A 13792-nucleotide genomic window follows, 5' to 3' on the forward strand; every position below is an offset into this window, starting at 1 on the left:
GGGGAATCAGCAGGATGAGATAAAAATCTATCAAGGATGATAGACTCTCTTACAAAGAAGCCCACAGTCAACCCATGAAATCTGGAGGGGTGACAAATATCAGCAAGTTGTGTACCTATTGAAACACAGAAAACCTAGGCTGTGTTTCTTGCAGCCTCATCATACTATGGATTTTCATTGACAACAACCCCAGCAGTTTTTGGCTTCAATTTAACCCACAGAAATAACCTTCTTTAAGGGGCCCTTCTACCACCCAAAAACTAGCCTGGTGAGTATTTTTTCAATGTCCAGTAATTGGTCCCTGTTACTCAATAAAGAAGTGATCTCTAACCCCTTATTACTTTACCTGAATACCACCTCCCTCTCAATTAATAATGGCAGTATACATCTTAACCCATTAATCAGAAAATCTTCTCTGCCACCCAATAAGGCTGCATTATCCCCATTACTTTAAGAACAGGTTGATACTTCATCTATAAGGGAACATCCTCAACAATTCAAAAATAATTCCTGGAGTTTCAGTAAAAGAGAATATCTTTCATAGCTTTTGACACAAGTTTATAGATTTGGTGCTTAACACGGATCTCAACTGCTTTAAGCAGATGAGGTGCAGCCCCTCCTCGTTCACACTGCTAGCTTACACAATACTTCATGGTTTTGTCTACAAGCCTAATTATATATACATATATATATATATATATATATATATATATATATAGATAGATATTCTTTTACTTGTTTCAGTCATTTTGATTGCAGCCATGCTGGAGCACTGCCTTTAGTCAAGCAAATCAACCTCAGGACTTATTCTTTGGAAGCCTAGTACTTATTCTATCGATTTCTTTTGCCAAAGCGCTAAGTTACGGGGACGTAAACACACCAGCATCGATTGTCAAGCGATGTTGGGGGGACAAACAGACACACAAACATATACACACACATACATATATTCATTTATGTGTTTCAGCCAAGTGGCTGCAGTCGTGCTGGAGCACCACCATATATATACAACGGGCTTCTTTTAGTTTCCATCTACCAAATCCACTCACAAGGCTTTGGTCAACCCGAGGCTATAGTAGAAGACACTTGCCCAAGGTGCCATGCAGTGGGACTGAACCTGGAACCATGTGGTTGGCAAGGAAGCTACTTACCACACAGCCACTCCTACACCTACATATTATATAGGTAGTCAGGGTAAAATCCCAGCTGTCTGATGATTTTCTAATGGGAAATTCCTTAAACATATATATAACATGTAAACCTTCATAATTCCTATTAGCAAATGAAACATTTGTAATGGAGACTAAATAATACCAAAAAATATCCACTTCCTGGTTTTGTTATATAAGCACACACACACATGTGTATTAAGTTTGGTCACTGAAGTGGAATGCCAGCTTTCGCTATGTGGAAAATATGTATTCCCCAGGAAAGATCCACAATAACGGTGAAACCTGGCAGTTGGAACCCCTTCAAGGGTTCCAGGTGTGTTGTTGATGGTTAGAGAAGTTGAGGTGGGACAATGTTTTCTTAATACAAGCAAAGACTGTATTTTAGGCTGTTTGAAGGAAATTGGTATGACATCTTTGAAAGATGATTTCAAAGATTCTGTTCATGGAGTCAATGTAGAATTAGTATGAAATGTCTGGAATGCATGTCGATGCCTAGGTTGTATCAAGCTTGGAAAGGCAACATGCAATAAATAGAAGGAAAACAGAACGTATCACTGCATACTTGGTAACGATTTCCTAAGTATAATAGAAGCAGACAGAGAAATGACTTTGCCATGAATGTTCTTTTCCATGAACTTTAATCAACGGAAATGAAGTGTACAGATATGAGCCAGGAATAAAACAAAAAATGGATCAAAAACTCAGTACACGCTGGCATAATGTGAAGTGTACACAGAGCTACCAGTTTATATGAGGTAGGTATCCAATTTGGCTACTGCACAGGGAGTGGCCAAAACCCAATCTAATTCCTTGGTCAGCACAACAAGAGGTCATCTATAATGCTTGCTCTCACATAGGCATATTGTTGATATTGTTTTATCACATAAATTGAGGCTATCAGTTTTTCAAGGGGAGATAAATGGGGAAGTCAGATGTCAAAGCTTTTCACAAAGTATTTTAGCAATGTTATTAAAAGACTTCAACAAAAGTAATTCTAAATGGGAAATGATTAGAGGTGGGGCAGGGCAGAGACTCAATAAATCAATGAACTTACTGCCATATTGATAACTCTTTCCTTGATCACACTAACATGAATAACTGAAACTTTTAAGAGTGTGTAGGGAGGTTTATGACGTGTATATATTTTCCAAGGACAAATTTGTATTTATTTCCTTAACTCCAAGCTGTTTGAACTATCGGGTCATAGATTTGAAACTAAATAGAATTCTCCCCAACCACCCCCACCCAGTACAGACAGTAATGGTCATTGTTGTGGGAAAGAACAGAAATGGGAAACATTTCAAATAGAAAATGAGTAACAAACTCTGAGAGAGGAAAGAAAAACATTATTGATATGCAATAGCAAATATGTAGGAGAACATATTATATGCCTGTCTGTCTGTCTGTCTGTATATATATATATATATATATATATATATATATATATATATATATATATATATATATATATATATATATATATACATACATAGATTTACATATATATATATGACCATGTGTATGTGTATCTGAAAACTTTTATATGCATGCATATATATGTGTGTGTGTGTGACTGCATGTGTATGTTTATATATATATATATATATATATATATATATGTGTGTGTGTATGACGTGATTGAGCAGGCTATCAGATGCCGTTATATGTCACTGGTCACAATGAGCCCTGCTTTGCATCATTTTAGCTTTTCAATGACACCACCCACTTGCTGGCTAGGGTGAGAAGGCCAATGTGTGTGTGTATGTGTGTATAATTTATATGTAAGCATATATATATATATATATATATATATACATACACACACACATAATTAACAAAACATTTAAAATTTGAATAGATAATCGTATATGATAATAAATGTAAATGTTTTTAAACACAGTCTTAAGATGAAAGCCATTTTAAAAAACATTTTTTGAATACAAATGTTGAATGGTTGAGAATGAAATGAATTTAGAAAAATGCCTTGTCACTCTTGGATAACTCTTTGTTTGTGTGTGTGTGTGTGTGTGTGTATACACACATATATATATATAATGGATATCTTTGAATATAAGCTGTAATTAAGTATGGGCAACAGTGCACTCCTATGTTCATAGTTCAGGAAGAATAAAATGCAGTATATTAGAATAATATGCACCAACAAATTTTGACTAAATATTTCTTTAAAAAAAATGAAAAAAAAAGAACAAATGCAGCTTACACTCAAATATGTGTAACACTTACATCGCCATGAATATATAATCTATGTATTTATTATGCACATGTATATATATATATATATATACATACACACACACACATATGTACACATACATAGATGAACATGTACAGATATGCACATATACATATACATGCATACATGTGTTTTATACATAAAGTGTATACAAGGCAGTCACACACACACACACACATCCTCCAACATATATAAACATGCATACCCTCACACGCATCCACACAAACTACGTACTCACACACTGGGATTTAGAGTCAATGGATTATCCATCAAGCCAAGATATAGGAACCCACTGTGGCTCTACTTCAAGACGGTTAATCTCCATCAAAAGTTCATCATATGTCCTCGACTGATTACTGTTCACAATTATGTGGTCGAAATAATGGCCATACACCTCTTCCATTTCTCGTGCCCTCTCAATGATTTCTTTCAGTTGATTCTCCTGAAAGACAATAAAAGCAAAGAACTGTCAGTCAAATGGAATAATCCAACAATTATTTCTTAATTCCAGTGAGTAGATTCAAAGATCAGTCTTAAAACTTATCTACAGTGGATGAACGAACAAAAAATAAATAAATGGAAATTAAAGGGGGAAAAAAAAGATAACTCGGCATAGGCATGGCTGTGTGGTTAAGATGGTCTCTTCTCAATCATGCTGTTTTGGATTCAGCCCCAGTGTCTGACAACTTGGGCAAATGTTTTCTATCATTGTCCTGGGCTGACCAAAGCCTTGTGAGGAGATCTGGCAGTTAGAACCTGAGAGAAGCTTATCATATATATCATCATCATCATTTAACGTCTGCTTTCCTTGCCGGCATGGACTGGATGATTTGACTAAGTATGATCCCTAGTCATTTAGGGGACATATTTACTAATGAAGTATGTGTTATTAAGGAGCTGACTTCCTCAATTCCACTTACCATATGGTTTTGACTTGAATCCTGTTAGGTGACACCTTGAACGTTTTCAGCAATATCCTAAAGTTGATCAATGCCTTGTGAGAAACATTTGGTCAACAGAAAGTGTACAGTGGCAATGTGTGTGTGTGTATATATATAGTCTATGTATGTCCTTGTATGTGTGTCTTCACATTGGACACAGTATTCTAGCTGACACTCTAAAGTTTCAAACAAGTTCCAACTTTATATGAAGTCATATACATAAGTATTTAGTCCCAATGTAAAATTAGGGGTCAGAGTCTTTTTGGCAGATTAGAAAGAGGCTAAACCATTTAGTGCTATTGTCATATGAAAGGTCATTAGGACCCACTCACCTCTACCTCCCAAGATATCAAAAGTTTTCTTTTCTTAAATGTTGGGGTTGAAAACGGTTGGGAATGTGGATATAATGTATGAACATCGGAGAAATAAGTCATACATAGGACAGGCAAAGAGTTAAAAATTTAAACAAAATCATGCAAAGCAGACCTAATGTGCATGGCAGTACAAGGTTGAAAATCCAACACTAATTACTAGAATACTAATTACAAGTCGTTAAACATAAATTTTGGAGTATGCAAGATGTCAATGTTATATGTCTTTCTTTAAATCAGAAGGGAGCAATTTGAGGGAGCTTTTGCTCATATTTCCTCGCAAGTGACCCCATACAGGCTGGCTAGCTCAATAGGATATGATGGGCACACAGCACTTAATGTATTGGCAAACAAAGAACTGTCCAGAAGACAGATGGAGTTTTGATGCTTGGTTTTTAGATTGTTTCCGCATCTCACTAAAGAATGATTTAATATTGGAAAAAGAAAAACAATAATAAAAGAAGTGAATAACTTACGGTGAGTTCTTGTTGTTGTTGTTGAAGGTTAAGTCGCAGAGTCTCCAAGTTTGGAGGACGAATAAATACCACATAAGGTTTCAAATTAGATTCTTTTATGATTTTCAGGGCCTGAAAAAAAAAAAAAAAAAAAAAAAAATCACAATAAACCTTTCTGCTGAAGGCACAAGGCCTGAAATTCGGGGCAGAGGACTAGTCGATTACATCGGCCCCATTACTCAACAGGTGCTTATTTTATCAACCCCAAAAGATGAAAAGCAAAGTCAACCAATTTGAACTCAGAACATAGTGGCAGATGAAATACCACTAAACATTTCGCCCAGCATGCTAATGATTCTGCCAGCACACCACCTTAATAATAATAATAATCCTTTCTACTAAAGGCACAAGGCCTGAAATCTCAAGGGAGGGGACTAGTAGAATACATTGGACCTAAGTGTTTCACTGGTACTTAGTTTATCCACCCCAAAAGGATGAAAGGCAGAGTTGACCTCAGCAGAATTTGAACTCAGAATGTGAAGATGGACAAAATGCTGCTCTAAACCCATACCTGCAATTAGAACTTACTGTGACTGCTTCTATTTAGACTCACCTTGGAATATTGGTTTTGCTATTCTTAATTAAAAATATATGCAAAATAAAGGTGCAAAGAAACATTGGGTCTTACACCCACCACCTCTGAAAAAAAAAAGGGGGGGGGGGGGCCTTATCTGTGTGGAAACTGGAATGTCATAGAATAAACTCCGTTTCCTGTGTCATAAAAAGTGACTACAAGAGGTTTAAGTAGGATTTGCACTTTGACCTAGTAAAACCCTCACCAGCAATGACTATCCAAGTTGGGTTGGAGGGGTGCACAGATGTCATCCACCAGGTGTAGACAATCATCAACACGCTGTTATAGAGAGCATGCCCCACCCCACCCCATACTACTGCTACTTACCTCAGGATGTAAGTTCAAAATACATATTTGACCACGATTTATCACTTGTCGTACAGCCTCCAAACTAGTTCCATAATAGTTCTTCTCATATTCACCATATTCAAGGAACTTGTTTTGGCTTATGTCATTATTAAATTCATTCCGTGTGACAAAATGATAATCTTTCCCATCGTGTTCTCCAGATTTTTTTGAACGACTTGTATCTATGAACAAAAAGATAGGTAGAAACGATATTAATTAAGTCTCACATGAACTGAAATATCATAAGCTGAAGAAATAGCAAAGTTAATAGCTTTTTCTGATCTCTTTCTCCCTCCCTTCACACACACACATACACACATTGGTTGTTTCAGGTTTGAGGGCTGTGGTCATGCTGGGGCACCACTGTTTTGGTGTTGAAGTGCATCAGACCTCCAATGTTCAATAGAAATATTGGGCGTGATACCTGTGCTGGTATTATTGGTGGCCATCCTCTATCTTAGACTGTGTATTTTGGCCTAGAGTTGTGGTGGGTGTGGTTCCAAGTCTGTACTTGATGTAACCAGGGTCAGCTAGTGCACAGTTTTTTCGTGCCATGCACAAAAAAGACTTTTATTCAGCTGCTTCTCTTTTCACATCTGGGTGAAGCTGGTTGTCTGGAGTAGAGTGCACAAGGTGCTTATATTGTCTTTTAGAAACAGACAGTGGGCAATTTCTTCTTCTTTGTCGCCTCTCTTTCCTTTGTCCTCCTTGTGGAACTGGCCCATTAAAAGCACCATTCAAACATTAGGGTCCTGTAACAGGCCCGTTAAAAGCACCCTTCAAACATTGCTGTGCTTGTGAAGACCTGTCGAGCTGAGTGAAATCATAGTTGTGGCTGATGCCTGTGCCATCTGACTGGCACGCATGCCAGTGGCATGTAAAAAGCACTGTTCAAGTATTGGGCCTCATGGTGGCTGAAAGGTGATTGAGACCTTTGGCAATATGCCATGCATGCGTAGACCTGTCAAGCCAAGTGAGACTGTAATTGTGGCCAATACCAGTGTCAGGTCAACGGCACCCATGCTGGTGGCATGTAGAAAACACCCACTACACACTCGGAGTGGTTGCCATTAGAAAGGGCATCCAGCCATAAAAACATTGCCAAATCTGATCGGAACCTGGTGCAGCCCCCACCAGCTTACCAGTTTTCAGTCAAACCATCCAACCCATGTCAGCATGGAAAACGGACGTGAAGTGATGATGACATATAGACACATACCTACAATATATATACACACACACACACACACACACACACACACACACACATATATATATAAAGAGAGAGAGACACACACACACACACATACATACACTATGGATTTCTTTCAGTTTCCATGCAGCAAATCCATTCATAAGGCATTGGTCAGCTCAGGACAACAGAAGTAGACACTTGCCTAAGGTGCCACGCAGTAGGATTGAACCTGGGACATGTTCATATGTACATGAACATGCGGTTGAGAAGCAAGCATCTTACCACACAGTCACACATGCACTTAGGTGAACAACAACATTCAACACGTGCACGTACGTTCAAATGCAGAAAGGCCTTCATTGTAGAAATCCTCCTTATTAATATAATAAGATTTTGGACAACTTACGGGGAACTGCAGCCTCAAATCGATTGTAATCAGTTGCCATCAACCGTTCACGCAAAGCAACACGGCCAACACGTGATGGACCGATGAGGACAATGGGTCGTTTTCGTTGTGGTTGTGGCAAATATTGTGCCACCTCTTCATAAGTGAGGAATTCGTCGTTATCTGAAGGAAAATCAAGAGATGTATCTTAATAAGAAATTTTAATATGGAAGACACATAATCGGTTTAATAATAATAATAATAATAATAATAATAATAATATTAGGTTGCATTTTGTAGTTGCAGTGAAATGAATGAATAACTTAATTGATTAATTAATTAATTGGCAACCACTGAACAAATAAGTAACATCCAGTCACTAATGGACATTCTCCTGCCTCTGACCAATGCCTATGTTGCCTCTTCCATCTTTTCTACTGTTATTATGATGATGATGTTTGTTCTCAAAGCTATACCTCCACCCATCAGACACCCCCAGTCTACCCCTATCTCTCTCCCTTTCATTATCCTTCTTGAAAAAACCTTTCCCGGCTACAACTGCTCCACTCACAACTATGCTCAGTCTCTCATCGAGCATCAGCCCTCGAGAAACTCTTCCCAGCTCACGTCTGGGCTGCAGTCTTGACCAGCGACATTTTAAACAGAACGTTAATGGCATCAAACTCTGGTGAGTTTGATGCCATAAGATATCTTGTCTTGGAGGGCTTGCAAGGGTCAGGGGCAATAATCCTTATAACATACACACACATACACACAAATAATTTTCTAATACAATTGTGGCTGCATGGTCTCCAATCATGTGATTTCATGTTCGATTATACTGCATGGCACCTTGGGCAAGTGTCTTCTACTATAGTCGGGACCAGCTAAAGCCTTGTAAAAGGATTTGGTAGATGGAAACTGAAATGAGCCCATATTTGTGTGTGTGTGTGTGTGTGTGTGTGTGCGTGTGCGTGTGTGTGTGCGTGCGTGTGTGTGTGTGTGTGTGTGTGTGTGTGTGTGTGAGAGAGCACAGCCAGGCTTGACATCAAGCATCAGAGTCATGGGGGGATGTTACTTGGAAACAGCTGCCAGCTGATGGGAGGAAGAACATTCAGAAAATCTGCCTCAACAAATTCTGTCTGACCCATGCAAGCAAAGAAAAGTAGACTTAAAAACGATGATGAAGATGATGATGATGATGGGTACACTGCAAACAATTTTGATGGCAGGGTGTCAGGCAATCCCATCAACTCCTGTACTTATGTTATCAAACCAGAAATGATGAAAGGTAAAATTAATTTCAGTACAATTTGAACTCAGAACAAAGGATTGTACATGCCAAAATGTATTTCTTCTGATGCTTTGACAATTCTGCCAATCAACTATCCTCAAATGGGTCACAAATAAAGAACAGGGTTTCATGCAAGAATGTACACCAGTGGTTATGGTGCCTGACTCACAATCACTCTGTTGTGGGTTCAATTTCTACACTTTACTTTATGCTGCTCCAGCCTCAGCCGATAATGAGTGCCAGCCATTGGTGCTGCTCTGCATATCTTCCTTCCTCAGGTTGTCAAATCCAAGACGTGTCACTGGGTCAAAAACTGAGAAGCAGGAGAAGGTGTCTCTGCCTGCTGGCAACTACATAAGCACTTAAAGTAATGAGCAACGGATGATAGCATCCAAACATATTTATTCACAGGTGACTAAAAAGAAGTAGAAATTAGTTGGTGTACTTTCACTAAGCCCACAAAACACACACACACAAAAGCCAATAGTACTAAACAAAAGTGATTCAATGTATGACTGGATGTGTGTGTGTGTGTGTTCTTTTGCTATTTCTTCATTAGTTAATTGTCATTACATTGTTTAATCCATTTTCAAACAAAAAATCTTGGGAACACAATTTCCAAATGACAATCTTTTTAATTCAAAAAGGAATGACTCTTCATAAAAAACTAATATCTTAATGCCACAACTTCATCAATAACCATTAATTCTAATCATCACAGATTAACAATTTTATGCAAAGAAAATACAAGAATCAACAGGAATTTTAGAATGAGATTTTTCACCCTTTTCAATGTAGAGTCAATGTTAATCCTCGTCATTTAGCATCTGCTTTCCATGCTGGCATGGGTTGGACAGTTTGACTGGAACCGGTAAGCCAGAGAGCTGCACCAGGCTCCAGTCATTTGATTTTGGCTTAGTTTCTACGGCTGGATGCCCTTCCTAATGCCAACCATTCCACAGAGTGTAGTGGGTGCCTTTTATGTGTCATCACCACTGGCCACAATTTCACTTGGCTTGACATATCTTCTCAAGCACAGCAAATCTCCAAAGGTCTTGATCGCTTGTCATCCCCTCCATGAGACATCCAAAGATCATGCTTCACCACCTCATCCCATGTCGTCCTGGATCTTAATATGACTTGTAAACAGGAGTTCTTTGGATTATTTTCAACATCATTAACAGTAGATTCACAGAGAATGGCAGAATCAGAAGAGTATCAGGGAAAAATAAGAAAGCCTTGCAATATTTGTTCAGGCTCTTAACATTCTGAGTTCAAATCCCACAAGGGGCAACACTGCCATTCAGCCTTTTGATGGTTGATAAAACAGAGTCAATGGTATTCACTACTCTCCCTCCCTGACCACCACTACCTCAGAATTGTTGGCCTTGTCCCTAAATTAGAAACCATTTGCTGTAGAGCAGTGAATGGCTGCATAGTATTTAACCATTTTGTATAGAATGGAATCGGTACATAGTATATAGTCACAGCGCTTCCTATTTAATTTCTGAACAGTTTTGCTGTCGTTTGTTTATGTAGTCTGATTTCTTTATCCATCAGTTTCTACTAAGATAGAGATGAGAGTAAAATGAATATTAGAGAAATGAAAATAAAATTTTGGAAACAGCCAAAAGGGAGATAATTGAGAAAGACTTGAAAGTGAACATAAGATCGTAATCCTGTAAAGTAAATATAACAAATAATCCAGAATCCTTGTCTGGTAGCAGACCGATCCCAAAATTTAATCAGTTCGTGCTGGTCATGGGACCAAACATCCCTGAAAGTTTCGTCCAAATCCATCCAGCAGTTCCTGAGATATCTTGTCAACAGACAAACAAACATGACTGCAAACAATACCTCTGTCTTTGCTAAGGCAGAGCTATTAATGAGCTTATTGCACCCAGATGTAGTACAGGTTGTGGGAAGAGGATGGAAAGAGGGGGAGAGAAAGCAGACAGCAATGGGAAGTGAAAGTAGATGCAGAGAATAGAAAACAAAAAAAAAGGCAAAGTAGAGAGGGGGAAGGGGTAGAGAAGGGGGGGATAGAGAGGGGTTGTTAAGAAGTGTTTTGTAGAAATTTGGGAAGCATGGAATTTTTGCTGGTTGCAGTGTGTCCTGACAGCTAACAACCATTGCAGGGAGTTTGTTCTTTACCGCAACACTTATGAATGTAAAAATAATAATAATAATAATAATGTAATATATTAATGATGATGGTGGCAGTTGTGGTGGTGATGATGATAACGCAGTGCCCTCTAGTAAATTACATTATAGTATATTCCCGTTTCAATACAACCACTTTTGATTTCTAGGTTTAATTGAAGCATAATTAAATGCTGTGTTTCTGTCACTCAAAGTAAATCAAAGAAATAACAGTTAATAATTGAGAGATTCATTTAATTAACTTTACTCCTTAATAACTAAATTAAAACTTACTACTATTAACGTTGTAATTAGAGTGGTGTAGGTGCAGTATGGATAAGAGGTTTAAGTCATAACTCATTAGTCTTCAGTTTAACCACTCGTTATGGTATCATTTTCTATAACCTCAAGCCGCCCTACACTCTGATTGAAATTGGGCAACTGGAAACTACAGAGAAGCCTACTGAGTGAATGGTACCTGTAATTCACTAGGCACATCTTTGTCACACACATTGTGTTGGGAATTACATTAAGGTTATGCATAATGACAATATTTAATCATCCTTTATACATTCTTTTCTTTTCTACTCTAAGCACAGGGACCAAAATTTTGGGGAAGGGGCCAATCAATTAGATTGACCCCAGTATGCAACTGGTACTTCATCACATTATGATTGTTATAAACTGCCATCAACACTTGGCAGAAACATTGGGAGTGTCGACACAACTGATTAGTCAGTTCTGAGAAGATGGACACCAAACAGAGATGTAAAGGAGTTGAGTACAACAGAACCTTTGTATTCAGAAAGGTAGCAGGAAGTAGAGAGCGAGAGAAAGAGCAGAGGAAGTAACCAAAGTATGCTCATAGATCTGAGAAGCTGACCCAAAATAAAGGGTTTGTTTCCACCAGAGGTTGACATGGATTTAAATGCAGACATTACCTTCTCGAGCGGCCAAGTTGTACAGACCTTTCTTTTTCTTTTTTGCATTCTTTTTTGAACAAATGCAGCTTCGGCCCTTCTTGTTTTCTTTGGCATCATGGAGTAAAGCTTGTTTGAGACTTTCTCTCCTGAAAATGGTATATGTATTATGCACAATATGGTATAATTATTCGATATTAAATGGTAATGTGTGTGTGTGTGTGTTATAAAATGATGTGTAAAATACAGAGTGTATATAAATTACCTTCACAATTTGTTGAAAAATTGAAAAAATAAAAAATGGGAAAAAAAAAAAGAAAAATAAGGATAACTCAGCAGCAAAGTTTTATTAGAAACATCAGAACACTTCCATGTGGTCTCCATTGGTTGCACATAACATGTTGATGGATTTCAACTTCAAAAGATGCAATAAATTATGGAAGTTGTTAAGATAATTTATGAACAGCCTATATATATATATATATATATATATATATGAAATGATACAGTTATTGTGTGTGTGTGTGTGTGTGTGTGTGCGCGCACATATATACATAGGAGAAAGGGCAGAATCCATGATCCTGTTCAGGTCCTTTGAAATTGACAGGAGGGAGTTATCCTCAGACTTGAGTCTGACCCTGAAATCTTATAACAGTGTGAACTCCATAAAAGGCATCAGAGGGCCAGGTGCCAGAGTTAAACTGGTTCAGGTATTAGAAGAAACCCCATGAAAACAACCGACACATTTTCAACATCTTTGATGTTGTGGATCAACTTTAGTTGAACATTGATCAAGCAGGTCTATGACCAAAGGGTATAACCATTCCATTATTTAAAATGGACAGGGCGTAATTTGAGGGAGATTTGGCTGCTAATTAAAAGAAATTGGCTAACTGCATAGAAGTCCTCTAATTAATTTCTCATTTTGGTTAAAAGAAATTATCATGATGGCATAACAATTTGGTTGCTAATATCCTAACAAACAACAGCAGTTGCAGCAGAATATCACAATTTCAATAAACTTACATTTCTTGAAAGAACTTTGAAGGTATCAAACCAGCCATAGCATTCTCGTGTTGATCCTTATCCTTATAAGCTTGCCACCAATGGACATCTTCTTGGTCAATCACATGAAGAATATCTCCTTTCAAGAATGAAATGCCAAGTTCTCTACAAGGAATGTACTCATCTTCTTCAGGTTCATAGTTAAATAAAGCTCGAATACACATCTGAAATTGGCAAAGATGTGAGAATTGGGAAACCATTATTAGACTGAATCTTTTGACTTATTTGCATGTAAGAATTTTTTTTTAATATATATATATAATTACAAAATTTAATTAAAATAATTTCTGAAATATATTCCTATATTAAAACTATCAAATAAAACAGAACAAAGTTACATTTTCAGTAAACCAAATTCAATAACAACATTTCAGTTCTTAGTTGCTGCCATTTCAAATTACAAATGTTGTCAAGCAGGGTCATCAAAGAGGTCAATATTTTAAGCCTTGGGGTTCCATATGGCCACACCCAAGGTGGTCAAGATAAGCTCCTAAATTTGAGCAATAAGAGTACTGAATTAGTAGTGAACTGAATCGGGAATGGTGAAGCAATCCAATGCTGAAACTGACTAATTTCCAGCCAAACACTGATGCAAGCACATCAATACATATTAAAT

General features: G+C 37.6%; 1 protein-coding gene across 4 annotated transcripts in view; it reads right to left on the minus strand.

The window, feature by feature from the left end:
• Nucleotides 1-2673: 2673 nt before the first annotated feature.
• LOC106868582 (protein PALS1) overlaps nucleotides 2674-13792 on the minus strand; it is a 251847-nt gene continuing 240728 nt past the window's right edge. For all 4 annotated transcript variants that reach the window (XM_014913909.3, XM_052971945.2, XM_014913912.3 and 1 more), the window contains 6 exons: nucleotides 13138-13340; nucleotides 12133-12260; nucleotides 7777-7938; nucleotides 6155-6357; nucleotides 5215-5325; nucleotides 2674-3868 (listed from right to left, as the gene is read on the minus strand). In XM_014913909.3, coding sequence (XP_014769395.2) covers nucleotides 3689-3868; nucleotides 5215-5325; nucleotides 6155-6357; nucleotides 7777-7938; nucleotides 12133-12260; nucleotides 13138-13340 — 987 coding nt within the window. In that variant the 3' untranslated portion in view covers nucleotides 2674-3688. The remainder of the gene's footprint in view (nucleotides 3869-5214; nucleotides 5326-6154; nucleotides 6358-7776; nucleotides 7939-12132; nucleotides 12261-13137; nucleotides 13341-13792) is intronic.

This window comes from Octopus bimaculoides, chromosome 11 (genome assembly GCF_046866305.1).
Source record: "Octopus bimaculoides isolate indiv1 chromosome 11, ASM4686630v1, whole genome shotgun sequence".
In the NCBI taxonomy this organism is placed as follows: domain Eukaryota; kingdom Metazoa; phylum Mollusca; class Cephalopoda; order Octopoda; family Octopodidae; genus Octopus; species Octopus bimaculoides.